This window comes from Pristiophorus japonicus, chromosome 3 (assembly GCF_044704955.1).
Source record: "Pristiophorus japonicus isolate sPriJap1 chromosome 3, sPriJap1.hap1, whole genome shotgun sequence".
Classification (NCBI taxonomy): domain Eukaryota; kingdom Metazoa; phylum Chordata; class Chondrichthyes; family Pristiophoridae; genus Pristiophorus; species Pristiophorus japonicus.
In genome coordinates, this window is record NC_091979.1 from 110846719 (window position 1) to 110870511 (window position 23793).

At 43.1% G+C, this 23793-nt stretch overlaps 1 protein-coding gene across 7 annotated transcripts in view; it reads right to left on the reverse strand.

The window, feature by feature from the left end:
- ubr3 (ubiquitin protein ligase E3 component n-recognin 3) overlaps positions 1-23793 on the reverse strand; it is a 439870-nt gene that overhangs the window by 225007 nt on the left and 191070 nt on the right. For all 7 annotated transcript variants that reach the window (XM_070875678.1, XM_070875676.1, XM_070875681.1 and 4 more), the window contains one exon: positions 20677-20765. In XM_070875678.1, coding sequence (XP_070731779.1) covers positions 20677-20765 — 89 coding nt within the window. The remainder of the gene's footprint in view (positions 1-20676; positions 20766-23793) is intronic.

The window sequence follows — 23793 nt, forward strand, 5'->3', positions numbered from 1 at the left end:
ATAGTCATGGGGCTATAGGGGGGTTGGGAGGTGGGGGGGAGGAACTTAACACAATCACTAAGGAGGTGGAACCCAGTAAGATAATGGGACTAAAGGCAGATAAATCCCCTAGACCTGATGGCTTGCATCCTCGGGTCTTGAGAAGTAGCGGCAGGGATTGTGGATGCATTGGTTGCAATTTACCAAAATTCCCTGGATTCTGGGGAGGTCCCAGCAGATTGGAAAACTGCAAATGTAACGCCCCTATTTAAAAAAGGAGGCAGACAAAAAGCTAGAAACTATAGACCAGATAACCTAACATCTGTGGTTGGGAAAATGTCGGAGTCCATTATTAAAGAAACAGTAGCAGGACATTTGGAAAAGCAAAATTCGGTCAGGCAGAGTCAGCATGGATTTATGAAGGGGAAGTCATGTTTGACAAATTTGCTGGAATTCTTTGAGGATGTAACGAAGAGGGTGGATAAAGGGGAACCAGTGGATGTGGTATATTTGGACTTCCAGAAGGCATTTGACAAGGTGCCACATAAAAGGTTATTGCACAAGATAAAAATTCACAGGGTTGGGGGTAATATATTCGCATGGGGAGAGGATTGGCTAACTAAGAGAGTTGGGATAAATGGTTCATTCTTGGGTTGGCAACCAGCAACTAGTCGGGTGCTGCAAGGATCAGTGCTGGGTCCCCAACTATTTACAATCTATATTCACGACTTGGAAGAAGGGACCGAGTGTAACGCAGCCAAGTTTGATGACGATACAATGATGAGAGGAAAAGCAATGTGTGAGGAGTACACAAAAAAATCTGCAAAAGGACATAGACAGGCTAAGTGAGTGGGCAACAATTTGGCAGATGGAGTATAATGTCAGAAAGTGTGAGGTCATGCACGTTGGCAGAAAAAAAAAATCAAAGAGACAGTTATTATTTAAATGGAAAAAGATTGCAAAGTGCCGCAGTACAGCGGGACCTGGGGGTACTTGTGCATGAAACACAAACGGATAATATGCAGGTACAGCAAGTGATCAGGAAGGCCTTTATTGCAAAGGCGATGGAGTATAAAGGCAGGAAAGTCTTGCAACAGCTATATAAAGGTATTGGTAAGGCCACACCTGGAATACTGCGTGCAGTTTTGGTTTCCATATTTACGGAAGGATATACTTGCTTTGGAGGCAGTTCAGAGAAGGTTCACTTGGTTGATTCCGGGGATGAGGGGGTTGACTAATGAGGAAAGGTTGAGTAAGTTGTGCCTCTACTCATTGGAATTCAGAAGAACGAGAGTGACCTTATCGAAACGTATAAGATTATGAGGGGGCTTGACAAGGCAGATGCAGAGAGGATGTTTCCACTGATGGGGGAGACTAGAACTAGAGGGCATGATCTTAGAATAAGAGGTCGCCCATTTAAAAGAAAGATGAGGAGAAATTTCTTCTGAGGGTTGTAAATCTTTGGAATTCGCTGCCTCAGAGAGCTGTGGAAGCTGGGACATTGAATAAATTTAAGACAGAAATGGACAGTTTCTTAAATGATAAGGGGATAAGGGGTTATGGGGAGTGGGTGGGGAAGTGGAGCTGAGTCCATGATCAGATCAGCCATAATCTTATTGAATGGCGGAGCAGGCTCGAGGGGCTGTATAGCCTACTCCTGTTCCTATTTCTGATGTTCTTATTAACAATTTGCATTTGTAGAACACCTTTACCGTCGTAAAATATCTTTAGGCACTTCACAGGGATCAAAATTTGACACCGAGGCACATAAGGAGATATTAGGACATGTGAGGTAGGTTTTAAGGAGCATCTTAAAAGAAGAGAAGAGAGGCAGAGAGGCTTTGGCAGGGAATTCCAGACTTTAGGGCCCAGGCAGCTGAAGGCGCAGCCACCAATGATGGAGCGTTTAAAATCAGGAATGCGCCAGAGGCCAGAATTGAAGGAGCGCAGAGATCTCAGAGTATTGTAGGGCTGGAGGAGGTTACAAAGATGGGGAAAGTTGCCAACGGTCTGTTTCAGTCTCAGACAGCGATCAGGGAGAGAGATGATGACTGAGGAATGGAGTTTGGGCAGAGACCAAAGACAATGGCTTCGGTTTTCCTAAAAAGGCTACAAATTGATGAGAAATGCACTTGTATTATTTTCTGCTTTTAAAAACAAAGCACACTAAATTAATCTATTAAGAAATAAAACAGTAATCTTCGTAAGGAGATATGAACCAAATCAATCATGACTCCATGAAATTCCACCCTGTTTCAAAATTATGTAGATACAGAAGAGAGCTGTGGAGGCTGGGTCATTTAATATATTTAAAGCGGAGATAGACAGATTTTTGAGCGATAAGGGAGTAAAGGGTTATGGGGAGCGGGCAGGCAAGTGGAGCTGAGCCCATGATCAGATCAGCCACGATCTTATTGAATGGCAGAGCAAGCTCAAGGGCCAAATGGCCTACTCCTGCTCCTATTATGTTCTTATAACCTTAATGTCTTGTTGGTGTGATGCACTTTCAGATTCCTGAAGTTCTACTATTATTATTAGGAGCTCTTATAAATGTGAAACAGAATTTAATTTAAAAAAATTGCAACTCATAAATGACTTAATTAATTACCCATTTATACGAGAGCACCAGCAGCAGAATGGATTGGCTCGTCTCCTTACTGTGAGTTAGCATATGCCATAGAATGGTTTTAAATATTCAGAAAAATCAAATCTGGACCCCTCTGTTCTCTGACCACTACAAAAAGGGAGAGCTAATTCATTCTGGGGTCAATAATGTGACTCAAGCTGCGTATCAACACTGGGTCCGCATTTTTTGAGCTACTGAGGCCCAAGGCCCATGGAGTCCCAAATTGCACAGCTAATCATAACAGAACCTGGAGGTGCAGTTGTGCAGTAGGTTCATTAAGGCTCCTATTCTCATGCAAATGTCAGGTGGTCCCATAACATGAGTGAAGTGACATGGTGCTAAGGGTTCATTTAAGATGCGTGCTGCAAGGAAGCCCTCTTCCCTTCAACTGATTCCTTTTTCTTAAAAAGGTACATTATTGTTTTTGCTGCATCTGTTTGAAAATTAGATATCCTTTTTAAAAAAAAAACTGACTGGAAGGTACTGGCTACAAAATCAAATCAAGATTTTCAAAACATTTCATACATTTTTCCCCAGAAAAGACAGCATTTCTGAACACCTGCAAACAGTCTATACAGATACAGATTCTTATAGTACAAAATGATCACTCATTTGTAAAATGAATGATAAATACTTCATTTTAGTTTAACATTGCAAATTATGTAAACAGATCACCAAGTTATAAAGCATACAAAATTCAGGTTTCTAGTCATCCTATCAAGCAAACATTGAACCAAGCATTTCAGAAAAGCATTCATTTCAAAATTACATCATTGTAAACCTTTACTTTAAAATAAAATTTTAACTTTTCTATTGGATAGAAACTTTGCAGTAATGGAACACTGTAGTTGAAGAAATCAATTTTTTATGATGTAGTGTGAATTTCAAGATTGACACACACTAGCAACACCATGTAACAAGTAATGTACTATTATAAATTAACTTCAAATGTCAAAAATGTTTTCAATTTCATGAAAATTTACCAATATTTATTTTGAAATGAAGGTCAAAGAGCAACTGTAAGATTGTTCCACTACAGCCAATAAATTATACCTTCTATTACTAAAGCTATATACCATTGCTTCAGGTAACATCAAAATGTATTACCACTCTGCCAATAATACATTATATAGTACAGCAGTAAAGATAAAGGTTCTCAACCAGCCTGTCCTCACCGCGCAGCACTGCCCCCCAGTCAAGACCTACGGCGAGGCCCTGGACAACGTGGATATCTCGGGAGCCTTCTATCAACAAAATTGACGACGAGATTCAACACCGCCTCTAGTGTTCCAGTGCAGCCTTCGGCTGCCTGAGGAAAAGTGTTTTTGAAGACCAGGCCTTCAAAACTACCACCAAGCTCATGGTCTACAGGGCTGTAGTAATACCTGCCCTCCTGTGTGGCTCAGAGACATGGACCATGTACAGTAGACACCTCAAGTCGCTGAAGAAATACCACCAACGATGTCTCCGCAAGATCCTACAAATCCCCTGGGAGGATAGACGCACCAACATTAGCGTCCTCTTCCAGGCCAACATCCACAGCATTGAAGCACTGACTACACTTGATCAGTTCCGCTGGGCAGGCCACATAGTTCGCATACCAGACACAAGACTCCCAAAGCAAGCGCTCTACTCGGAACTCCTTCATGGCAAATGAGCCAAAGAAGGGCAGCGGAAACATTATAAAGACACCCTAATAAAGTGCAACATCCCCACTGACACCTGAGAGTCTCTGGCCAAAGACCACCCTAAGTGGAGGAAGTGCATCCGGGAGGGCAGTGAGCACCTCGAATCTCGTCGTCGAGAGCATGCAGAAATCAAGCGCAGGCAGCGGAAAGAGCGTGCGGCAAACCAGTCCCACCCACCCTTTCCCTCGATGACTGTTTGTCCCACCTGTGACAGAGACTGTGGTTCTCGTATTGTACTGTACAGCCACCCAAGAACTCATGCTAAGAGCGGAAGCAAGTCTTCCTCAATTCCGAGGGACTGCCTATGATGATATGATATAGTACAAAACATTCACAAGGATTGGTAGATATAAAATATCTTTGTATATCACACTGTAAAGCTGACCTCAAAGTAAAATTAGTTGGTTTTTAATCTAATAAATTGTCACAGGAGCCACTACCATCCCGCAAAACCAAAACAATTAATTTCTTTTTGCCCCAGCAGCTTGATTTTAACCCAAAGCAAATCAAAAAACTCATATCACGGTTTATGCTCCATGTGAGCCTCCTCCCACCTTTCTTCATCTAATCCCATCAACATATCCTTCTATTTCTTTCTCACTCATGTGTTTATTTAGCTTCCCCTTAAGCATATCTATGCTTGTTGCCACAACTACTCCTTGTGCTAACGAGTTCCACATTTGAACCATTCCCTGGGCAAAAAAAAAAGTTTCTCCTGAATTCCCTATTAGATTTATTAGTGACTATTTTCTATTTATGACCCCTAGTTCTTGTTTCTCCCATAAGTGGAAACATCTTCTCTACATCTACCCTATCAAACCCTTTCATTATACTAAAGACCTCTATCATTTCACTCCTCAGTCTTTTATTTTCTTAAAAAGAAGGCACCAGCCTGTTGTTCAGCCTTTCCTAAGTATATCCTTTCAGTTCTGGTATCATCTTAGTGAATCCTTTTTGAACCTTCTCCAATGCCTTTATATCATTTTTATAATATGGAGACCATAAATAACTGTGCACAGTACTCAAAATGTGGACTAACCAAGGTTCAGTACAAGTTTAACATAACTTCTCTGTTTTTCAATTCTATTCCTCTAGAAATGAACCCCAGTGCTTTATTTGCTTTTTTTGTAAATGGCATAATTAACCTGCGTTGCTACCTTTGCTAATTTGTGCATCTGTAACCTCAGATCCCTCTGCTACTCTACCCCATTTAGATCCTTATTTTCCAAGCAATATGGGGCCTCCTTATTCTTCCTACCACAACATAACACAACACACTTTCCATATTGATGTCCATTTACCAATAACACGGCCACTCAGCTTATTAATGTACTCCTGTATTTTGTCTGTCCTCTGTATTAACTACACCCCCCAATTTAGTGTCGTCCGCAAATTCTGAAATTGTTCTTCTGATTGCAGAGTCTAAATCATTTGTATAAATTATGAACAACAGTGGTCCCATCCAAGCTGCATGGCTGAGGTTCCGCGAAGCCAGTGAGCCGGCTTTTAAATTGAAAAAACCACGCACACGCGGAATTTTGAAAGGGCCACTCAGCATGTTAAAGAGGCCGCCCAGCCCGAAAAAAAATTACGGGGAACTTTGGTCCCAGCACCGATTCTTGTGGAACACCACTTCCGACTTTTTGCCAATCTGAGGGCTCAATTTTGGCCACCATTCTGCGCTGTTCTTTTGGCGTTTGCAGATTTTTTTTGGAGCAGACAATAATCTGCAAGTTTGGCCAAAGTTTCTGTGCCGTTCTAAAGTAGGTACTTCCGAGTTTTTTAGTTCCCGATTTTTTTACGTCACTGGGTCGGAACCTGCTGGGTGCGCCACTTCTGGCCATTTCAGCGAGTTTGGCCAAGTACAATTTTTTTCTAAAACGGCGCACTTCACGCTTGTGAAAAACCTTCCCTACACTTAAGGAAATCGGCGCAGAGAAGAGAAAATCGTCGGAGAGAAGACGCCATTGCTCAGCGGAGCTGAAGACAGGGCAGGTAGGTGGGGAGGGTGGGTCATTTCGGCCCGGGATAGGTGCGAGCCGGCCCGCTGCCTTCCCAGGCCAAAAGGACACCACACCGGGCCACTGCCTTCCCGGGCCGAAAGGACCCCGCACCGGGCCACTGCCTTCCCGGGCCGAAAGCACCCTGCGCTGGCCCGCTGCTTTCCCGGGCCGAGTGCGGGGTCCTTTTGGCCCGGGATGGCAGCGGCTTCAGTTTCCAGCCCAGCCTCAGCCCTTTTTCAGTTTATAACCTCAGCCCTCGAGTGTCCCTCGTTAACCTAGCAACATCAGTTTTTGCCGCAGGCCTTAAACTCCACCCACAAAGCTTAAGGCCAATTTGCGCCGCTCAAAATTCAAAGTTAATTCCGGCAAAACTTGAATTTTTCTTTTGGCGCATGTGGGCCACTAACAAATCGTACAACTGCGGCAAAAATCACCCACGTGAAAAATTGAGCCCTTTAACTCCCTACTCTCTTGTAGCCAGCACATACGAGGCTTTCAGCATCAGATGGCCAGAGGTGTGGTAGAGCCAGGTCACATTACTGAGGTGGAAGTAAATAGTCTTTGTGATGGAGAGGATATGGGATTGGTAGCTCAATTTGAGGTCAACAGGATGCCAAGGTTGCAAATTGCCTGATTCAGCCCAAAACAGTAGTTCGGGAGGTAAATGGGGTTGGTGGCAAGAGTATGTGCTTTGTTGCAGGGGGGCAGCAACAGAGACAGATGTACAGATTACAATTTTAAAAACTTAAAATGGGAAAGAGCAGATTGCTGTTCAAAATAGTTTTATAAAATCTGGATTGTAAATTCAGCCATGAATAAATGCTTCGCTATTTGTGGTTGTTTGTCAAAACAAAAGTATTCCTATACCTACATTTTCCTGTATTTTGAGGACACATAAGCTGCTATGAAGATTTGACTTAAACACTCGATTACATTTAGTCCCAAGAACTATGAACCTATTTTATCCCAAGATCACTGACCATGAGCATTCTGAATCAGCTGCTGGGGCGTGTACAAGAGCCTTATCCCCAAAGCTGCCTTCTTTAGCAGAATGTTTGAGATCAGATCCTTCGAGTATACAGATCACATCTACAGTCTACCTCACCATAGCACTGTTCAATGTCACTCCAGTACACTGCAATACATGTTAATACAACTGTAGCAAATCTTAAAGCAAAGCAATTTTTTAAAATGTTATCGTTAAAACTATAGTACAGCCAATAACAGGTCATTTTGTTGGCGTTCGGTACAAAATTAACGTGCAAAAAGGTTGGAAATCTTAAATTAATCAATGGAAAATGGTGAAATTAGAGAAACTCAGGTTAACATGTCAGGGTACAGTATATAGACATTTTTCAACATAACAGCTTTACTAGACCTTTCACATGAAAAACTTTACCCCAAGTACTGAACATGCTTTACAATTTGCATCAAATGTGATCACAAAAATAAATCTGTGAAATTTTCAATGCAAATCAGAACTGAAAAACAAACTGCTCACTGACAGAGGATCACTGCTGTAGGACATTGATTGGTTTCATACCTAAAAGAATCAATAAACTCACTAAGCTGACCACCACCCGGCCCCCTCCCCCTCTGCCCCCTTATATCCAAAATGTAGGATAAATCAGAAAAGACAAAACTCAACTTATTTGAAATCATTGTATGTTTAAAAATTACAAAATAAAATCAGCAATATGCAATTGAGCTGGTTAGTTTACCCAGCAAAAATGTCTCATACATTCTTTTTACTCTATACATGGAAACATTTGTTTCATCAACTCACCCAACTCAGGCCGAAACTTGAGCCCTTTAAATGGAGTTTTTTTGCATAAATTTGGTGCAGATATAGATTATATATTTTTTGAACGGAAGAGAGAGGATTGGGGGGGGGTGGGGGGGTGGGGGGGGTTTCGGGGGAGAGGATGAACGGGATGGGGGGGGGGTGGGAGGAAAAGAGACTGAACGGGAGGGAGGGAGAAAGAGAGAGAGAGAAGAGGCTGAGCTGCAGAGCGTTGGGCTGCGAGGAGCTACTGCACATGCGCGCGCACTCTAGCACGCATGTGCAGAGGTCCCGGCACTGTTTTCAGTGCCAGAACCTGGCGCCGCCCCCGACCCCTTGTGCTGCGCCACACTGAGGCCGAAGACATCCTGAGGAGCTCGGAGACTCACAAGGTAAGTTTTCGGTGCCCCTTTTATTCCAGAAAGTCGGCGCATCTCCTTTACAGAGGACGGAAACTTGGGCCCAAATATTACTTGTAAAATTAATATACGTGTAAAATTAAGTAGGTAGATGAAAATAAGCCACCTCTACCAGGAAAAATGGTGTTCTGTGAAAGGTAGTTAGTTTAAAAATGGCAGTATATCAATTAAGAATTGCCAGAATTTGAGATGTAATAGATAGGAGCTACCTAATAAACAAATAAAGGTACATCAGAACAAAAAGTATCTTAACTTTAAAAAAATGTTTCGTTCCTGATCAGTAAATCTGCCAGTATTGTTGAAGATGTTGGCCAAGAGCTTAATTTTAAGAGCAAAGGCCCGCAAACAGGCGCAATTAGCAGAAACTTGTCATGGTGATTAACTCGATCTGGGGGTTTGGCCAGTTTCCGGCATGTTGTTTAAACCAGCGCAAAAGATTGCAGAAACTCAATTTGCACTGTATGTAATTTGCACGCAAAATTCCTCGATCTTTTGTGCTGGTTTAGCTGATTTTGAGCGAATTGCACTGTATATACCAGAACAATCTTGCAGAAACTTCAGGCGGTTATGCTTAAGTCATCTAGTAGTTTTAATTTCTCATCCCCCACCCCATAAATGATGATGTCCAGAGCTTGGAAGCTGCCATTTTAGGTTCATGTGCACTTGAATAAAAATAAAATATTTTGTGCTGAGAAAATGGTGGCAAAACCTAAAAATGTGCAGGAAACATCCGATTAAGCCTTGCCTCATTTGAATAGATTTTCTTTAAAAAAATTACCCCAGTTCCAATTTTTTGATAAAGCCTAATCGGTCATAAATACCTTCAACTATTACATTTAGTTATCAATTCATATTAATTCAACAGATTTATAAAGGAAGCTTATTTGGTATTTATTACACATCTTAGAAAATATGATAGGAATGTCAGTGTAAATTTTGATCTTGCAATGTAAATAAATTGAAGATCAATTTACCTCATTGAATTTAAATTCTCTAATTTCATCACAAAAGAATTACTACTGCATATCTGGAAACTTTGGTATGTGGGGAAAATCAGTGAAATTCTACAAGTTTGCAATACAAAGCTCTTAACTTATTGAATTATATTGTAATCTGTCATGTGCATGTTTTCTTTGAATTGCCACCCTTCTTACCAATGCCAGCTCACAATTTCTTGACCGTTAAAAAACCAAAGCCGAACATGAAGTTATTACAAAGAAGAAATATATCCAAATTGTCTAATATTTAACTTTTAAATGATTTTTGTTAGCTGCTTTGCTGTATTTAATTGGTTTTGTATTTGATCTGATTAGAGGTAAAGATGTGAGAAAATTACTGAGTACAGTGGAAGTCTCTAATTGCAAAGAACATTTCCCTTACTAAGAAGTGTGTGTCAAGGTGGCTCACTGGAGGCAGAACAACTATTAGTACTTTGATATCTTCTGCCCCAACCCTTCACCTCATTTCCCAAAAGACAGTTGGAAACTAATTTATTTTTCTAACTAGGCTCAGCAGCCTGAGAATGCAAGGCATTTCTGATGTCACCTTGCTTGTAAAAAAAAAAACCCCACCATGTTTCATTCTTACTTGCCTGAGGTATTTCTACTTCAAGGACTATGCAATAACATTTGAAATACCTCCTGTTGAGAAACACTGAAGAATTTTTGAAACTCACAATTGGTGTCAGTTGGGTGTCAAACAATTTTGATCAGGACCACCAAACAAGGGTAATTTAATATTTCAACTATCTTAGATGCTAAAATTAGTATTTTATTATTGTTTTACACAACAATCTAAAGTGATGAATATAATTAGAAGGGACAGGAAAATATTCCAACATATCCTTAGCCTCCACTTGTAGTATCCTCCATAGGCCACCAAAAGTAAACCACTTGTGATCAACATTAGGAAAATTACGTGTGTAGAAATTACTAGCGGAATGTTTAAGAAATACCACAACTGATAAATGACAAGTTAAGAATCATACCTTATTAACGCCACAGTTTTTACTTCCACCCACCCTCCCAGAGGTGGCTCAATCCTGCCCAGTCTTGATCATCAGAGTGTCTCTTAAAATCTAACAATGAGCACCATCATCACCAACCCTCCTCCTGCCAATAGTGTATGCGCCACTTACTATTATCTGAAATATCCCAACTTAAATATTGAAATAAATTAAGAAATATTGAAAGGTTTTTTTTTATAAATAAAAGAGTACTTTTTAAAAAGCTCACTAGTGGCGAAATTGGGCTCGTTTGGCCGCTACAGGTGCCAGTCAGGAAATGCCGTCTACTTTGCGTGCGCATACTTCTGCCATGAAGCTCGCCAGACTTGGTAGAGACGCGAGCTGGAGGTATGCAGAGCAGGCAGATCATGACGTAAATCTGCATGAAATGCTGATTTGACGCCAGCCTGTAATTTTGGAGCTCCACCCTCCAGCCAAAGCCCTCGCCGAGCTGAACACGCGTGAAGTAAGAACATAAGAAATAGGAACAGGAGTAGGCCATTTCGCCCCTCGAGCCTGCTCCGCCATTCAAAAAGATCATGGCTGATCTGATCATGGACTCAGCTTCACTTCCCTGCCTGCTCTCCATAACCCTTTACTCCCTTATCGCTCAAAAATCTGTCCATCTCCGCCTTAAATATATTCAATGACCCAGCCCCCACAGCACTCTGGGGCAGAGAATTCCATAGATTTGCAACCCTCAGAAGAAATTTCTCCTCAAATCAGTTTTAAATGGGCGGCTCCTTATTCTAAGACTATGATCCCCAGTTTTAGTTTCCCCTATGAGTGGAAATATCCTCTCTACATCCACCTTGTCGAGCTCCCTCATTATCTTATACGTTTCAATAAGATCACCCCTCATTCTTCTGAACTCCAATGTGTATAGGCCCAACGTACTCAACCTATCCTCATAAGTCAAACTCCTCATCTCTGGAATCAACCTAGTGAACCTTCTTTGAACAGCCTCCAATGCAAGTATATCCTTCCTTAAATACGGAGACCAAAACTGTACGTAGTACTCTAGGTGTGGCCTCACCAATACCCTGTACAGGTGTAGCAGGACTTCTCTGCTTTTGATACTCTATCCCCCTTGCAATAAAGGCCAACATTCCATTTGCCTTCCTGATTACTTGCTGTACCTGCATACTAACTTTTTGTGTTTCATGCGCAAAGACCCCCAGATCTCTCTGTACTGTAGCATATTTCTCCATTGAAATTATAATTTGCTTTTCTATTATTTCTGCCAAAGTGGATAACTTCACATTTTCCCACATTATATGCCATCTGCCAAATTTTTGCCCACTCACTTAGCCTGTCTATGTCCTTTTGCAGATTTTTTGTGTCCTGCTCACAATTTGCTTTCCCACCCATCTTTGTATCATCAGTAAACGTGACTACATTACACTCGGTCCCTTCATCCAAGTCATTAATATAGATTGTAAATAGTTGAGGACCTAGCACCGATCCCTGCGGCACTGTTTGCCAACCGGAAAATGACCCATTTATCCCGATTCTCTCTGTTTTCTGTTAGTCAGCCAATCCTCTATCCATGCTGATATATTACCCCCAACCCAGTGAGCTTTTATCTTCAGCAGTAATCTTTTATGTGGCACCTTATCGAATGCCTTCTGGAAATCCAACATGAAGGATTCCCACCAGCGCTATTTAAATGGACAGTTTAGTAGCTGGTTAATTTCTTCTGGCTGTTAGTACAATTCTACGAGTGTTTGGTGCTTTATATAGTTGTTTCAAAAGTCTACAGGAAGTGGCGTGGCAGGTGTTGAGAAACTTTTTGCTGACTTCGAAGGCTTCTGCACAAACCAGTTGCTCCCAGGCATGGGTGCACTAGGAGGCCTTCCCCTTGAAATAGAGCATGACTGGGAGAATGAACAGAGGCCAAGCAGAGCAGGACAAGCTTCCAGAAGAGGGAGGAGAAGGAGGAAGGGGGCCTCAGCCTAGATAGACCTTTTCTGCCTGGTCTGTCCATGAAGAACTAATTCGAATTCAATAACAGTAACCACAACCCCAATACCCCATTCACCAACAGCCCCACATCTTACACTGACCAATTCATCATCCTCTTGGCCACAATGCAAAAATAAAAGCCACCACAATATAAGTATTGCAAACAAAATTTATGATTTGAAATTGTGCCATATTCCATACAGAATGAAACCAGTAGCTCTCCAACTTTTTTGGTTGACTCCATTTCAAATGGATTGTAATCACACACCTCCCCCATTCCCATCTAAATTATACTACTATACAGGTACAACGTCCAGAATCCGGTTGTCCGAAAACCGGACATCTTTGTGATGGCCAAGATGGCGCCATTGGGCGGCGACAGACAAGCAAACCAGCACCGGGGCCGCGAGAATCGGCAGGCGGTGAGGATCGGCAGGCGGCGACAACCGGAGGGTCAGCGGGCGACGAGAAGCACCAACAGCGAGGTCCGAAATCCGGAAAAATCCGAAAACCGGCACGGTCTTGGTTCCAAGATTGCTGGATTTGGACATTGTACCTGTATAATACATATTAATGAAAGTGCAGCATGTAAAGAGTGTTTTAATAAATAATGTGCCGAAAATTCCGGCCACACCGAGTGTGCACGGACCCAGCGAGACCTCGTAAAAGCCGGTTTTCAGGGGAAGATGCGCATGCGCCAAAAAACTGCTTTTCCGATCTGTCAAGATTTCTCTCGACAGATCCTCCGCATCCCCGGGAGAAGGACAATCGCGCAGGAGAGATTGAGCTATTTGCCCAACTCATGCCCAGCGAATGTCCTTCAAACTTTTACATCTGGTAAAAGCAGGCGTAGCGCTTACTTTTGCCAGCTTAAGAGTTTTAAAACATATAAAAATGAATGATTAAATTAAATTTTATGTTAAAAACCTTGTCCATTATTTTTATTTTATTTTATTTTTAACCCTATTAAAACACATTAAAAAATTGAAAAAAATTTTTTTTTTCTTAAACATTTAATTTCAATTAATTTTAAGTAAGCGAGATTTTTTTTCAAAATTATTATGCTGTGTTTCTTGTTTTAGGATGGTTTTCTCATTGATAGTAATGGGATCTCGTACAAACGGAGATCCTATTTTTATCAATGAGAATACTACCTAGTAATTGGTGGTCCAGGCCCACGTGACTCCAGCATTTCTGTATGTACGGAGGGAGGAGGGGTGATCTTGACCATCTTTAAAAAAGGGGACAAGTCCAACTGCGGTAAGTATAGAGTAATCCCCCTATCAGCCACTGGGAAAGTCGTCGCTAGAGTCCTCCTCAACCGTCTTCTCCCTGTGGCCGAGGAGCTCCTCCTGGAGCCACAGTGCGGATTTCATCCCCTACAGGGCATAACGGACATGATTTTTGCAGCACAACAGCTGCAGGAAAAATGTAGAGAATAGCGCCAGCCCTTATTTATGCATGGCCTTCTTCGACCTTACAAAGGCCTTTGACACTGTCAACCGCGAGGGTCTATGGAGCGTCCTCCTCAGTTTCGCATGTCCCCAAAAGTTTGGCACCATCCTCCACGATGATATACAAGCCGTGATCCTTATTAACGGATCCATCACAGACCCAATCCTCGTCCGGACCGGGGTCAAGCAGGGCTGCATCATCTCCCCAACCCTCTTCTCAATCTTCTTCGCTGCCATGCTCCACCTCAGTCGACAAGCTCCCCGCTGGAGTGGAACTAAACTACAAAACCAGTGGGAACCTGTTCAACTTTGGCCGTCTCCAGGCCCAGTCCAAGACCACCCTAACCTCTGTCGTCGAGCTAAAGTATGCAGATGACGCCTGCATCTGCGCACATTCTGAGGCTGAACTCCAGGACATAGTCGACATATTTACTGAGGCGTACAAAAACATCCGAAAGACAAAGGTCCTCCACCAGCCTGTCCTCGCCGCACAGCACTGCCCCCAAGTCATCAAGATCCACGGCGTGGCCCTTCGCAACGTGGACCACTTCCCTTATCTCGGGAGCCTCCTATCAACAAGAGCAGGCATTGACGACGAGATCCAACACCACCTCCAGTGCACCAGTGCAGCCTTCGGTCGCCTGAGGAAAAGAGTCTTTGACGACCAGGCCCTCAAAACTGCCACCAAGCTTATGGTCTACAGGGCTGTAGTAATACCCGCCCTCCTGTATGGCTCAGAAACATGGACCACGTACAGTAGACATCTCAAAGCGCTGGAGAAATACCACCAACGATGTCTCCGTAAGATGCCCCTGGGAGGACAGACGCACCAACGTTAGCGACCTCGTCCAGGCCAACATTGAAGCACTGACCACACTTGATCAGCTCCGCTGGGCAGCCCACAAAGTTCGCATACCAGACAAGACTCCCAAAGCAAGCGCTCTACTTGGAACTCATTCACGGCAAACGAGCCAAAGGAGGGCAGCGGAAACATGATAAGGACACCCTCAAAGCCGCCATGATAAAGTGCAACATCCCCACTGACACCTGGGAGTCCCTGGCCAAAGACCACCCTAAGTGGAGGAAGTGCATCCGGGAGGGCACTGAGCACCTCGAGTCTCGTCGTCGAGAGCATGCAGAAATCAAGTGCAGGCAGCGGAAAGAGCGTGCGGCAAACCAGTCCCACCCACCCCTTCCCTCGACGACTGTTTGTCCCACCTGTGACAGACTGTGGTTCTCGTATTGGACTGTACAGCCACCCAAGAACTCATACTAAGAGTGGAATCAAGTCTTCCTCGATTCCGAGGGACTGCCTATGATGATGATGACATACGGGGAAGTCATCTACCAGTGTGGTGCACAGCGACTGAAGGCCTCCGACCGGAATCGAAGGTGCCTCCGTGACCACCAGATATTTTCATTAAAAAATTTTGGGTCGGATGCCTCCGATCGCAATTCTCCACCCCCCCAATGCTTTTAAGAAAACAGGTATTTACTTAGTTATCAGTGACAATGGTGTGCCTGCTTCTCACTGTATAGTCTGTCTATCCTTAGTGTGATGTTTGACAATGACACTCATAAATGTTTGATGGCTATTTTATCCAATCAACGCTCTCCAATGATTGGTCTCTCACCAATCAGAAGAAGGGGCGGGATCATTTTATAGATTTTTTAAAAAACATATATTCGAAAAGTGTTTAGTGCTTTCCAACATAAATATATTAATGTCTGAGAGTTGTATATTACAATCATTAAAAATTAGAGATACATGCTCCCAGAGTTGTTTCCATTGGCTAAAACCCAAGCCTTGTTTTTAAAAGTACGATTTTATCTATTCCTCTCCACAAACCGGATGTTATGTCAAATGATTGACACGTCAAAGAACCAATAAATGGTGAATTGCTGTTCCTGTTTAAATGTTTCCAATCAGTGCGCAGAGAGACAGTGCTCATCGAGGTTGGGGGTGGGGGGGGGGTTATTATTTGTGTTAATAACATTTCATTTATCATCATTGAAGCGGTTTCCAGTTAGAAACCTTTTTATTTCCTTATGTTTCAAATGAAACTTGTGACAGGAGGCAGTATGTTCATAGACCCCTGGCAAGTCTCTATGGAGCCCAGTTTCAGAACCACTGAATTAAACTGATCACCCATGTGCATTCCTTTCGTGCCCGTCTTTCATGTGCCTTTGCCTGTCCTACTGCTCCGACGAAATGCTAGCCACCAGCGCCCCACCCACCACCCCACCCACCCACCAGTGGCTGCAGCATGGCTGGTAGAAGGCTGCTGACTTTGTGGAGGAGACTGCAGAAGGCCTTGGAGGATGACCTCAAGAAGATTTGGGCCGAGAAGGCCTGGAAGCACCATTTTGGCGGTAGCAGTCTGTGCTGGCTGGCTGACAGGTAACAGCAAGGGCATTGGTGGAGTAACAGAGGTGGTAGCACAAATTCTGTCATCCCGAGAAAGGACAGCAGGTTTTTGCTCCATGGAGCCACTACTACTCCCCCAGGACGGCGCCTCTGAAATCCTAGTAATCTGTTCAAGGACAGATTTCTGGACTGCTGTAACACCCTGCAAGCCCCTTTGAACACCGTTATCCGCAGACACGATGGCAACAGTCTCAGCTTGTGCGACTTCAGTGGAAACTGCGTGTGCTACAATGGAAGCTGAGACATCGACCATCAGATACTGCATCATGGTTGGGTCCACAAGTGTGCTCATGGAGTTGGCCACGACTTTGATGCTGAAAAGGATGGGCTCCAAGCTATGCGCAAAGCCCTGTGCCAAGTTGGTACCAACTTCTCCATGCTCCTTGACATTGAATGCATGCTTTCTGGCAGGCTTCCCAATGCACCAAGCATTTTGTTTTGTATGCCCATCAGCGATCCTCTGGAGCAGAAGTTGTGTGCAACTTTGCCCTCTGGCGAGCTAGCACCTGTGCTATCCTTGGCCCCCCCCCTGCCCTGGCTGCAGCGCATTTGTGCCCGGTGTCTCACCACATGCAGATCCCGCCTCTAATCTATCCTTTAAGATACACACAATGTCAGTATCTGAGTTGGTGGCTGCGAGTGTGAAATCAAGTGACGGTGTGTCTTCATCATCACTCTCTTCCTGGTGTTCCTCCACTGCCTGGCCAGGTTGCAGTTCTTGAGTATCTGAAAGGTAAAAGGCTCAAGGGTAAGGTTGTGGTGAGGGGAGGGGGGAAAGTAAGAGGTGCATGCTTGCACCATCTGCAGCTTGTAAGTCAGAAGAGATTGTGGGATATGGGGCAGTGGGATGCGAGGAGGAGGATTAGGTATGAGAATACAGTCATCTTCGATGGTTTCAGCCCTGCCGCTGGCCAGGGCCTCAGCAATGGCCACTCCAATAATGGCCAGCAGTCGCCTCCATGGGGGTTAGGACAGGCAGGCGTGGCTGTCCCTTTCCATTTAGTTCCTGCAGTCTCCGATTGTGCGCCATCTTATCCTGCAAGAGTGAAGGAAGTGTGTCAGTGTCATGCAATCTGTGTTGGTGATGTGGTTATCCTGGTTGAATAGCTGGCAGTGTATGCAAACTGTGAGATGTGGGTGTAAGGCCTCCAGGAGTGCTAAGTGTGTGAGGGTACGGTGGAATTTATGAATGTTAGGTATGAGTCCAGATTGCTAGAGATTGTTGGTAGGTGAGTGATGGGGGTGTGGTGAATTGAATAGTGTCTGAAACCAGTGGTGCAGATGGTAGGATATGGTATTTGAAGATGCAGTCACTGACCTTAACCACTCATTGAACTTCTTGCTGCACTGCATCCAGGTCCTCGGGGCTAGACTCCTTGCACTGACCTCCACGGCTATCTGCTGCCACTGCCTTTTGACCTAGTGTCTGAAGGACCTCCTGCAAGTACAGGACATCTCTCCTCCTTTCCACCTCCTGTATCAAGACTTCCAGTTCAGCATCGAAAAACCTTGAAGCCCACTCTCTCCCATGGTGTGCCGTTCTTCGCTTCCCAGATCAGATTCACTTCCTGCACAACTCCCAGCACCTGCTCCAGCCACAATGCACCTCCCCTTTAAGAGGTGCTGGCTAGCTTCAAACAGTGCAGGCTAGCTTTAAGAAGTGCTAGGAAGTAACGATTTTCGGCCCCTGCTGATGTGTGCAGCCAATGAACAGTGTAGTTAGTGCTGGCTGCATGCAGAAACCATGCTAATGAGCAGACAGCATGAAGATAGCGTGCTGCCTGCATTTCAAACTACGGGCGTGGGTTAATTGCACATCGCGATCCCTGCGCCCATTTTCAGCAGCCATCCAATGTAGCCCTATTCCCTTTCAGTACTTCACTGTCCAACCTATATAGATTGAGATTGAATTTTCATATTGGACACCCAATCATAAATCTCGTGAAATTGTGCCCTCTTGTATTCCTTCCAAAGTTAGAACTTTGTGTTACCGTTTTATAAACAGTATTGAAGGTCTCATTGGGCAACACATAATGCTTTCTGACAACCAACTAAAGAGATAAAGGAAAGCATAACATTACAAAAGGCAAGAGATGGATGCAAGTTTAAAAAGACTGGTGGATCTCTTGTGGTATTTATTGCACATCGTGAGCAAGTTGAGATGCTGTTTTAAAACATGGATCCATCAACTGTCCTTCCCATTTTCACCAGTCAGATGCTAATGCTCATCCCCTCACAAGGTTTGTCTCTTCCCCCACCACCACTCTGGACCCTTTCTCCGGCCTCGACCACATCAACCCGCCCCACGTTATCACTCCCTCTCTCTTCTCAGCCATCATTCAACAGGATCTCTTTCTTTTTCTCCCTCTAAAATTACCGAAGAGGGCATTTCCATCTCCCTTCCCAATGCCCATATCAGCATCTCTCTTGTCTTCCATTCCCCAAGCTGCAGAAATCAGTGTTTAGATTTTCAGGATAATTGTTGCCCAATGGTCATTAAAAACCAGCCCAAAAGTAGTTCAAAAATATAAATTAATCACAACAGAACATAGCACAAACAGCACAGCAGAAAATGATATCTATATTTTCTCTGATATAGTATATTCTCTCCAGATTTTGTAATGATTTCTGATTTCTAGATTATAAATATGGTTTCTCTACTTTCTCTCAAACCCTGCATCTCTACAGTTTCTGCAACATATTTTTTCATCTTTCTCTGGGTGTCTGCTTTTCTGCCTGCCATATTGGAATTTCTGTAATATTTTCTCCATCTCTCTATAGTTCTTTTTCCCAGCACCATTTCTGAGTGCCTGGTTCTCTGCGTTGTTCTCTCTGCAGGTTCCATAATATTTGTTCTTTCTTGATCTTTCCCTTGTCCTTTTAAAATGTTCTCCCTCTTTCTCTGGGTGTCACAATGCAGTTTAAAAACTTATGTAATATAACATATATCCAAATAGTAGTTCTGCATAGTTCAGAGTTCCTTCAGCCTACTTGAGAGATCCAGGACCAAGCCGTGAGATGGATTTGTGGCAAAAGGGAAGCAACTGCAGGGAGAAAGAGCTCTAACTCATCACCGAGTATCTTGAAAGGGGAGTCGGCCCTCTCTATAAAACGCAAGCTCAACAAACTCCATATCTATCACACTTTGCATCTTATATTATTTACCCCCAAGCATGCAGTTTTATGATCCTATCAAATCAGAAATTAATGTTTTCTATAGATTAATCTCCAATATTTATTCTTGTAACCCCTTCTTAACCATATATTTATCCAACTTAAAAAAAAAATGCTGTTAAACTGAACAACATTGTGTACTTTTACTGAAAATCTATTCCACATATCCACTACTCTGGGGAAGTGGCTTTCCCTGTGATCAAGTTTTACTTGAGGCTCAAGAATTTTGTACACTGGCCCCAATTGTAACTCTCGGTGAATTCCCCTATCTCAGGCCAGAGTTAAAATTACAGTCGAGTCTCAATTATATTATTGGGCCGCAATATGCATATGCAAAGAATGACCCTGTTGGCTCCGCGTGCGTGTCCTTGCTGCCTGCTCAGGAGGGTGGATTCAAATTGCAGATATTGCAATCATGCCGACTTTCAGACAAGAGCCAGGGTGAATTTTAACTGCCCACCCGCCAGGTACTTTTGCTTCCGTACACGCAATTCAAATTAAATAACCTTATATCTACATCATCAATTCTTATCAGCGTTTTCAAGACCTGAACTTTCTCTTTATTTATTCAGTGAAATCAATTTTAGTTCCGAGTCGCTGTTCATAACTTGGAGCTGTAAATCCCGGAATCAATGGTGCTCTTTTCTAAATTTTCTGCAACACATTATTGCCCTTTGAAGATAATGAATTCACTTGTTTACAAAATTCAAATGTAGCCTCGTTAATAATATGCACAACATTCTAATAAATCATTTACTTTCAAATGCCCTCCAGATGCACCTCAGTACTTAACTGACTAATTGATAAATTGGTCAATTTACATTGACTTGATACTTTACATAGATTCAATACTTTTAGTAAATGGTCAATAATCAAACCAAATTCCTTTTCCAGATTTGCTAATGAACATCCATCTCTTCATCATGTTGTCTATCTCAATGGTTAAAAGCGCATCTGTAATTGCATTAAAATCCAACTTCTATTCAATAGACTTAATTCAATCTCTTATACAATAAAAACATCCAAAACTAAAACAACTGGGAAACAAATAGTTAGGCAATGCACAATCCATTAGAATACAATGAACTTCCACATATTGTGATAAATGGTCTCCAACTGAACAAATATTTAACTTCAATATACATAACTTACCAAGGTCCATTGCTGTTTCCATGAAACTTTTTTGTCTTGAAGCAAATTCAGCAAGCAACTTCTGTTGTCTCTCTCTGGCTTTCTGCCGTCTGTACGAAGAAATCAACAAATCAAAATAAAACCATCATTGGCAAAAAGTGCATAAAGTGAAGTTAATTTCTCTTGAAAATTCAGCAGATTTACTGCGACCAATTAAACTGTGCAGAAGGATTTCAGTTTTCAAATATAGGGTACCACATTCAGATTCTGAGCAACTGAAGAAAAATATAGTAATTGGACAGTATTTCAAAACAATGGCTTGGAATTTGCCGTCAGTAGCGAAGCAAAGATGTTCGCTGCTGGCCCTGAAGTAAGCTTCGCACAAAGATCTTGCAATCTCGCTGTTGAGAAGTTCGCGTTTTCCAACGCATAATTCAAAACAACGGTTTAGTGGGATCCCCAAGTGCGAATTGCTTTGACATCAACAAGCTATCTAAGCAGCCAAACACTGAATTCTCAGACAGTGAACAAGGAAGTGAGTAAGCTCTTAAAATTCTAATTGTTTTTAACTAGAGAGAGAGCAAACAAAGATTGAGGCTCTCACTAAAGGCAAACCTGAAATAATGAACAAACTTTAAGAAAAAGATTTTGTTTTTAAAAAAGTTTAACAACATTTTTTAATTTTAATTAAAATATATAAATTTGACACTGAACAAAATTAAAATTTGTTTTTCAGGGCCATAACCTTTGTTTAGAAGTCAAGATGCTGTTAAAACCCTAGTTACACCAAATTCCTTTTGACCTAATTTTTAAATGGGGAATAATGCTGCAGAAGAACCAAAGTTTTCATCAATTTCAGAGGCTTGAGAGATTAAACTGATTGCCAGCTCTGTGGTGTTGGGCGGAAGAGCATCCGAGGGGGGGGCGCTGAGCACCTCGAGTCTCGGCGCCGAGAATATGCAGAAAGCAAGCACAAGCGGCGGAAGGAGCGTGCGGCAAACCAGACTCCCCACCCACCCTTTCCTTCAACGGCTGTCTGTCCCACCTGCGACAGAAACTGTAATTCCCATATTGGACTCTACAATCACTTGAGAACTCATTTTTTTTTTTTAAAAAAGAGTGGAAGCAAGTCTTCCTCGATTTCGAGGGACTGCCTACGATGATGATGATGTTGGGCGGAGGGGGTGGCACAGCTCAGCCTGTGACGGAGCAGTGATTGACAGACCGCAACTTCAGGATTTTTGCATTAGCCAAATCCCGTAATTGCAGTCAGTTTCAAAGGCAGAATGACAGTCACTCTCAAATTCCAGACCATTATGTACTTAAATATATTTTAAATATTAGAAATGCACGCTGTTCAAAAGGACAGATTACTGAGGAATGCCTCAGACTTTATAGAGAATACTTCAGTATTTATCCATTTTACAGTGTCAGGTTTAGCAACAATTAATGGAACATATTTGACTAGATCAGAAATAAAATTGGGAGATTTTATTCCAGTTCAGCATTTCAAATAGGTGTCAGTAAATGAATTGCTTTTGTACAGTGCCTTTCACCTCGTCAGGACATCCCAAAAAGCTTCACAGCCATTAAATTACTTTTGAAATGTAGTCACTGTCATAATGTAGACAAATGTGGCAGTCAATTTGCACACAGCAAGGTCCCTCAAACAGCAAAGAGATAAATGACCAGATAATCTGTTTTAATGATGTTGGTTGAAGAATAAATGTTGGCAATACAGTGAGAATTTCCCAACTTTCTTTGAATAGTACTGTGGGATATCTTACATCCACATGACAGGACTACTTGATTTAACATTGGGACTGACTATTTGTACTGTACTTTTCCTGTCGAGTCCCCGCACCCAATGCCTCCCGCCCGAACCAGAACTGAAAGTGCAGCCCCGAACCAGACGTAGGACCCTGCAATCAGTCCCGACCATGTTCCATGAGGCTCGGAGTGACCGCCAACTGGGCCTTCTGATCCTCCATGAGCCACTGAGCAACATGGGAGGGGGGGGGGGGGGGGAAAGAGAGGCGACCAGGGAGAGAGCTGAGCTGTAAGCCGCGGCGATCAACAGGAGGGGAGAGAGAGAGCGAGACAGAGACCAGTGTGTGTGGGGGGGGGGGGAAGAGGGAGAGAGCGAGAGAAGGAGGAGAGTGAGAGAAGGAGGAGAGCGAGAGAGGCAGAGAGAGAGAGAGCGAGCGCACGCGCAAGAGAGCGAGAAAAATCGCAGTGCGTCTGGGGTGGAAGATAGAGATAGAGACAGAGAGAAGAGCCTAGGGACGGCGGGAGATGAGAGCCTCGGGGGGGGGGGGGGGGGGTAGGATTGGAGGGGAGAGAGGTTCTTCCAATTCAGAAGTCACGACACTGTCACTATTCACTTCATAGCCAATAAACCGGTTAACAATCTACACAATGCCCCATCTATGGCCGGGGGGGGTGGGGGGGGGGGAGGGGGTGGTCATGCACTTGCACTGGGGTATGGGACTTCGGTTGGTACTTGGTGGCTTCTGGGGAGATCTATCCTCTGTGGCTTCTGGAAGTCAAAGTGGATCGAGTTACAATTTGTGAAGTCAGTGAGAACTTGGGCTGGGCAGTTCCAGTTACACATTCCAGGGTGTGGCTTAACCTCCAAGGGGACCAGAGACAAGGGGCAGCGATTTTTACAGTACAAATAAACGCATCCTTTAACATTTCATTTAAAGATGATTTTTCTGCCAGTGCAGCACTCCTGACTCAGAGGCAAGTGTACCAACACTGAGCCAAGGCGGTTACTTAGCAATTATTGGTTTTTATAAATTTAAACTTTCTGTTCAGCTGCTAAATAGGATCATCCAATATTCTAGGTCAGGTGTTAAGATTAGCTGATGGTATATCAAAGCACAGATACAAAATGGTTTTCTTCTTCAGTATCATAACTATAAATATCATCTTGCTCAATCTTATCAAAGTGGTATACTTTTATTCAAGGTATATTTTCTTACCTGACATCATCTAAATAGAAATGTTTGTCGTCAATATTCAGGTTAGAAACTAAACGTGAATCAGAACAGTTACTTCAGGTTCAGGATGTCCCCTGTGTGATTAAATCAGTACTCCTTTCCAATAATTACTATATTTAGGATTTCAAATTAT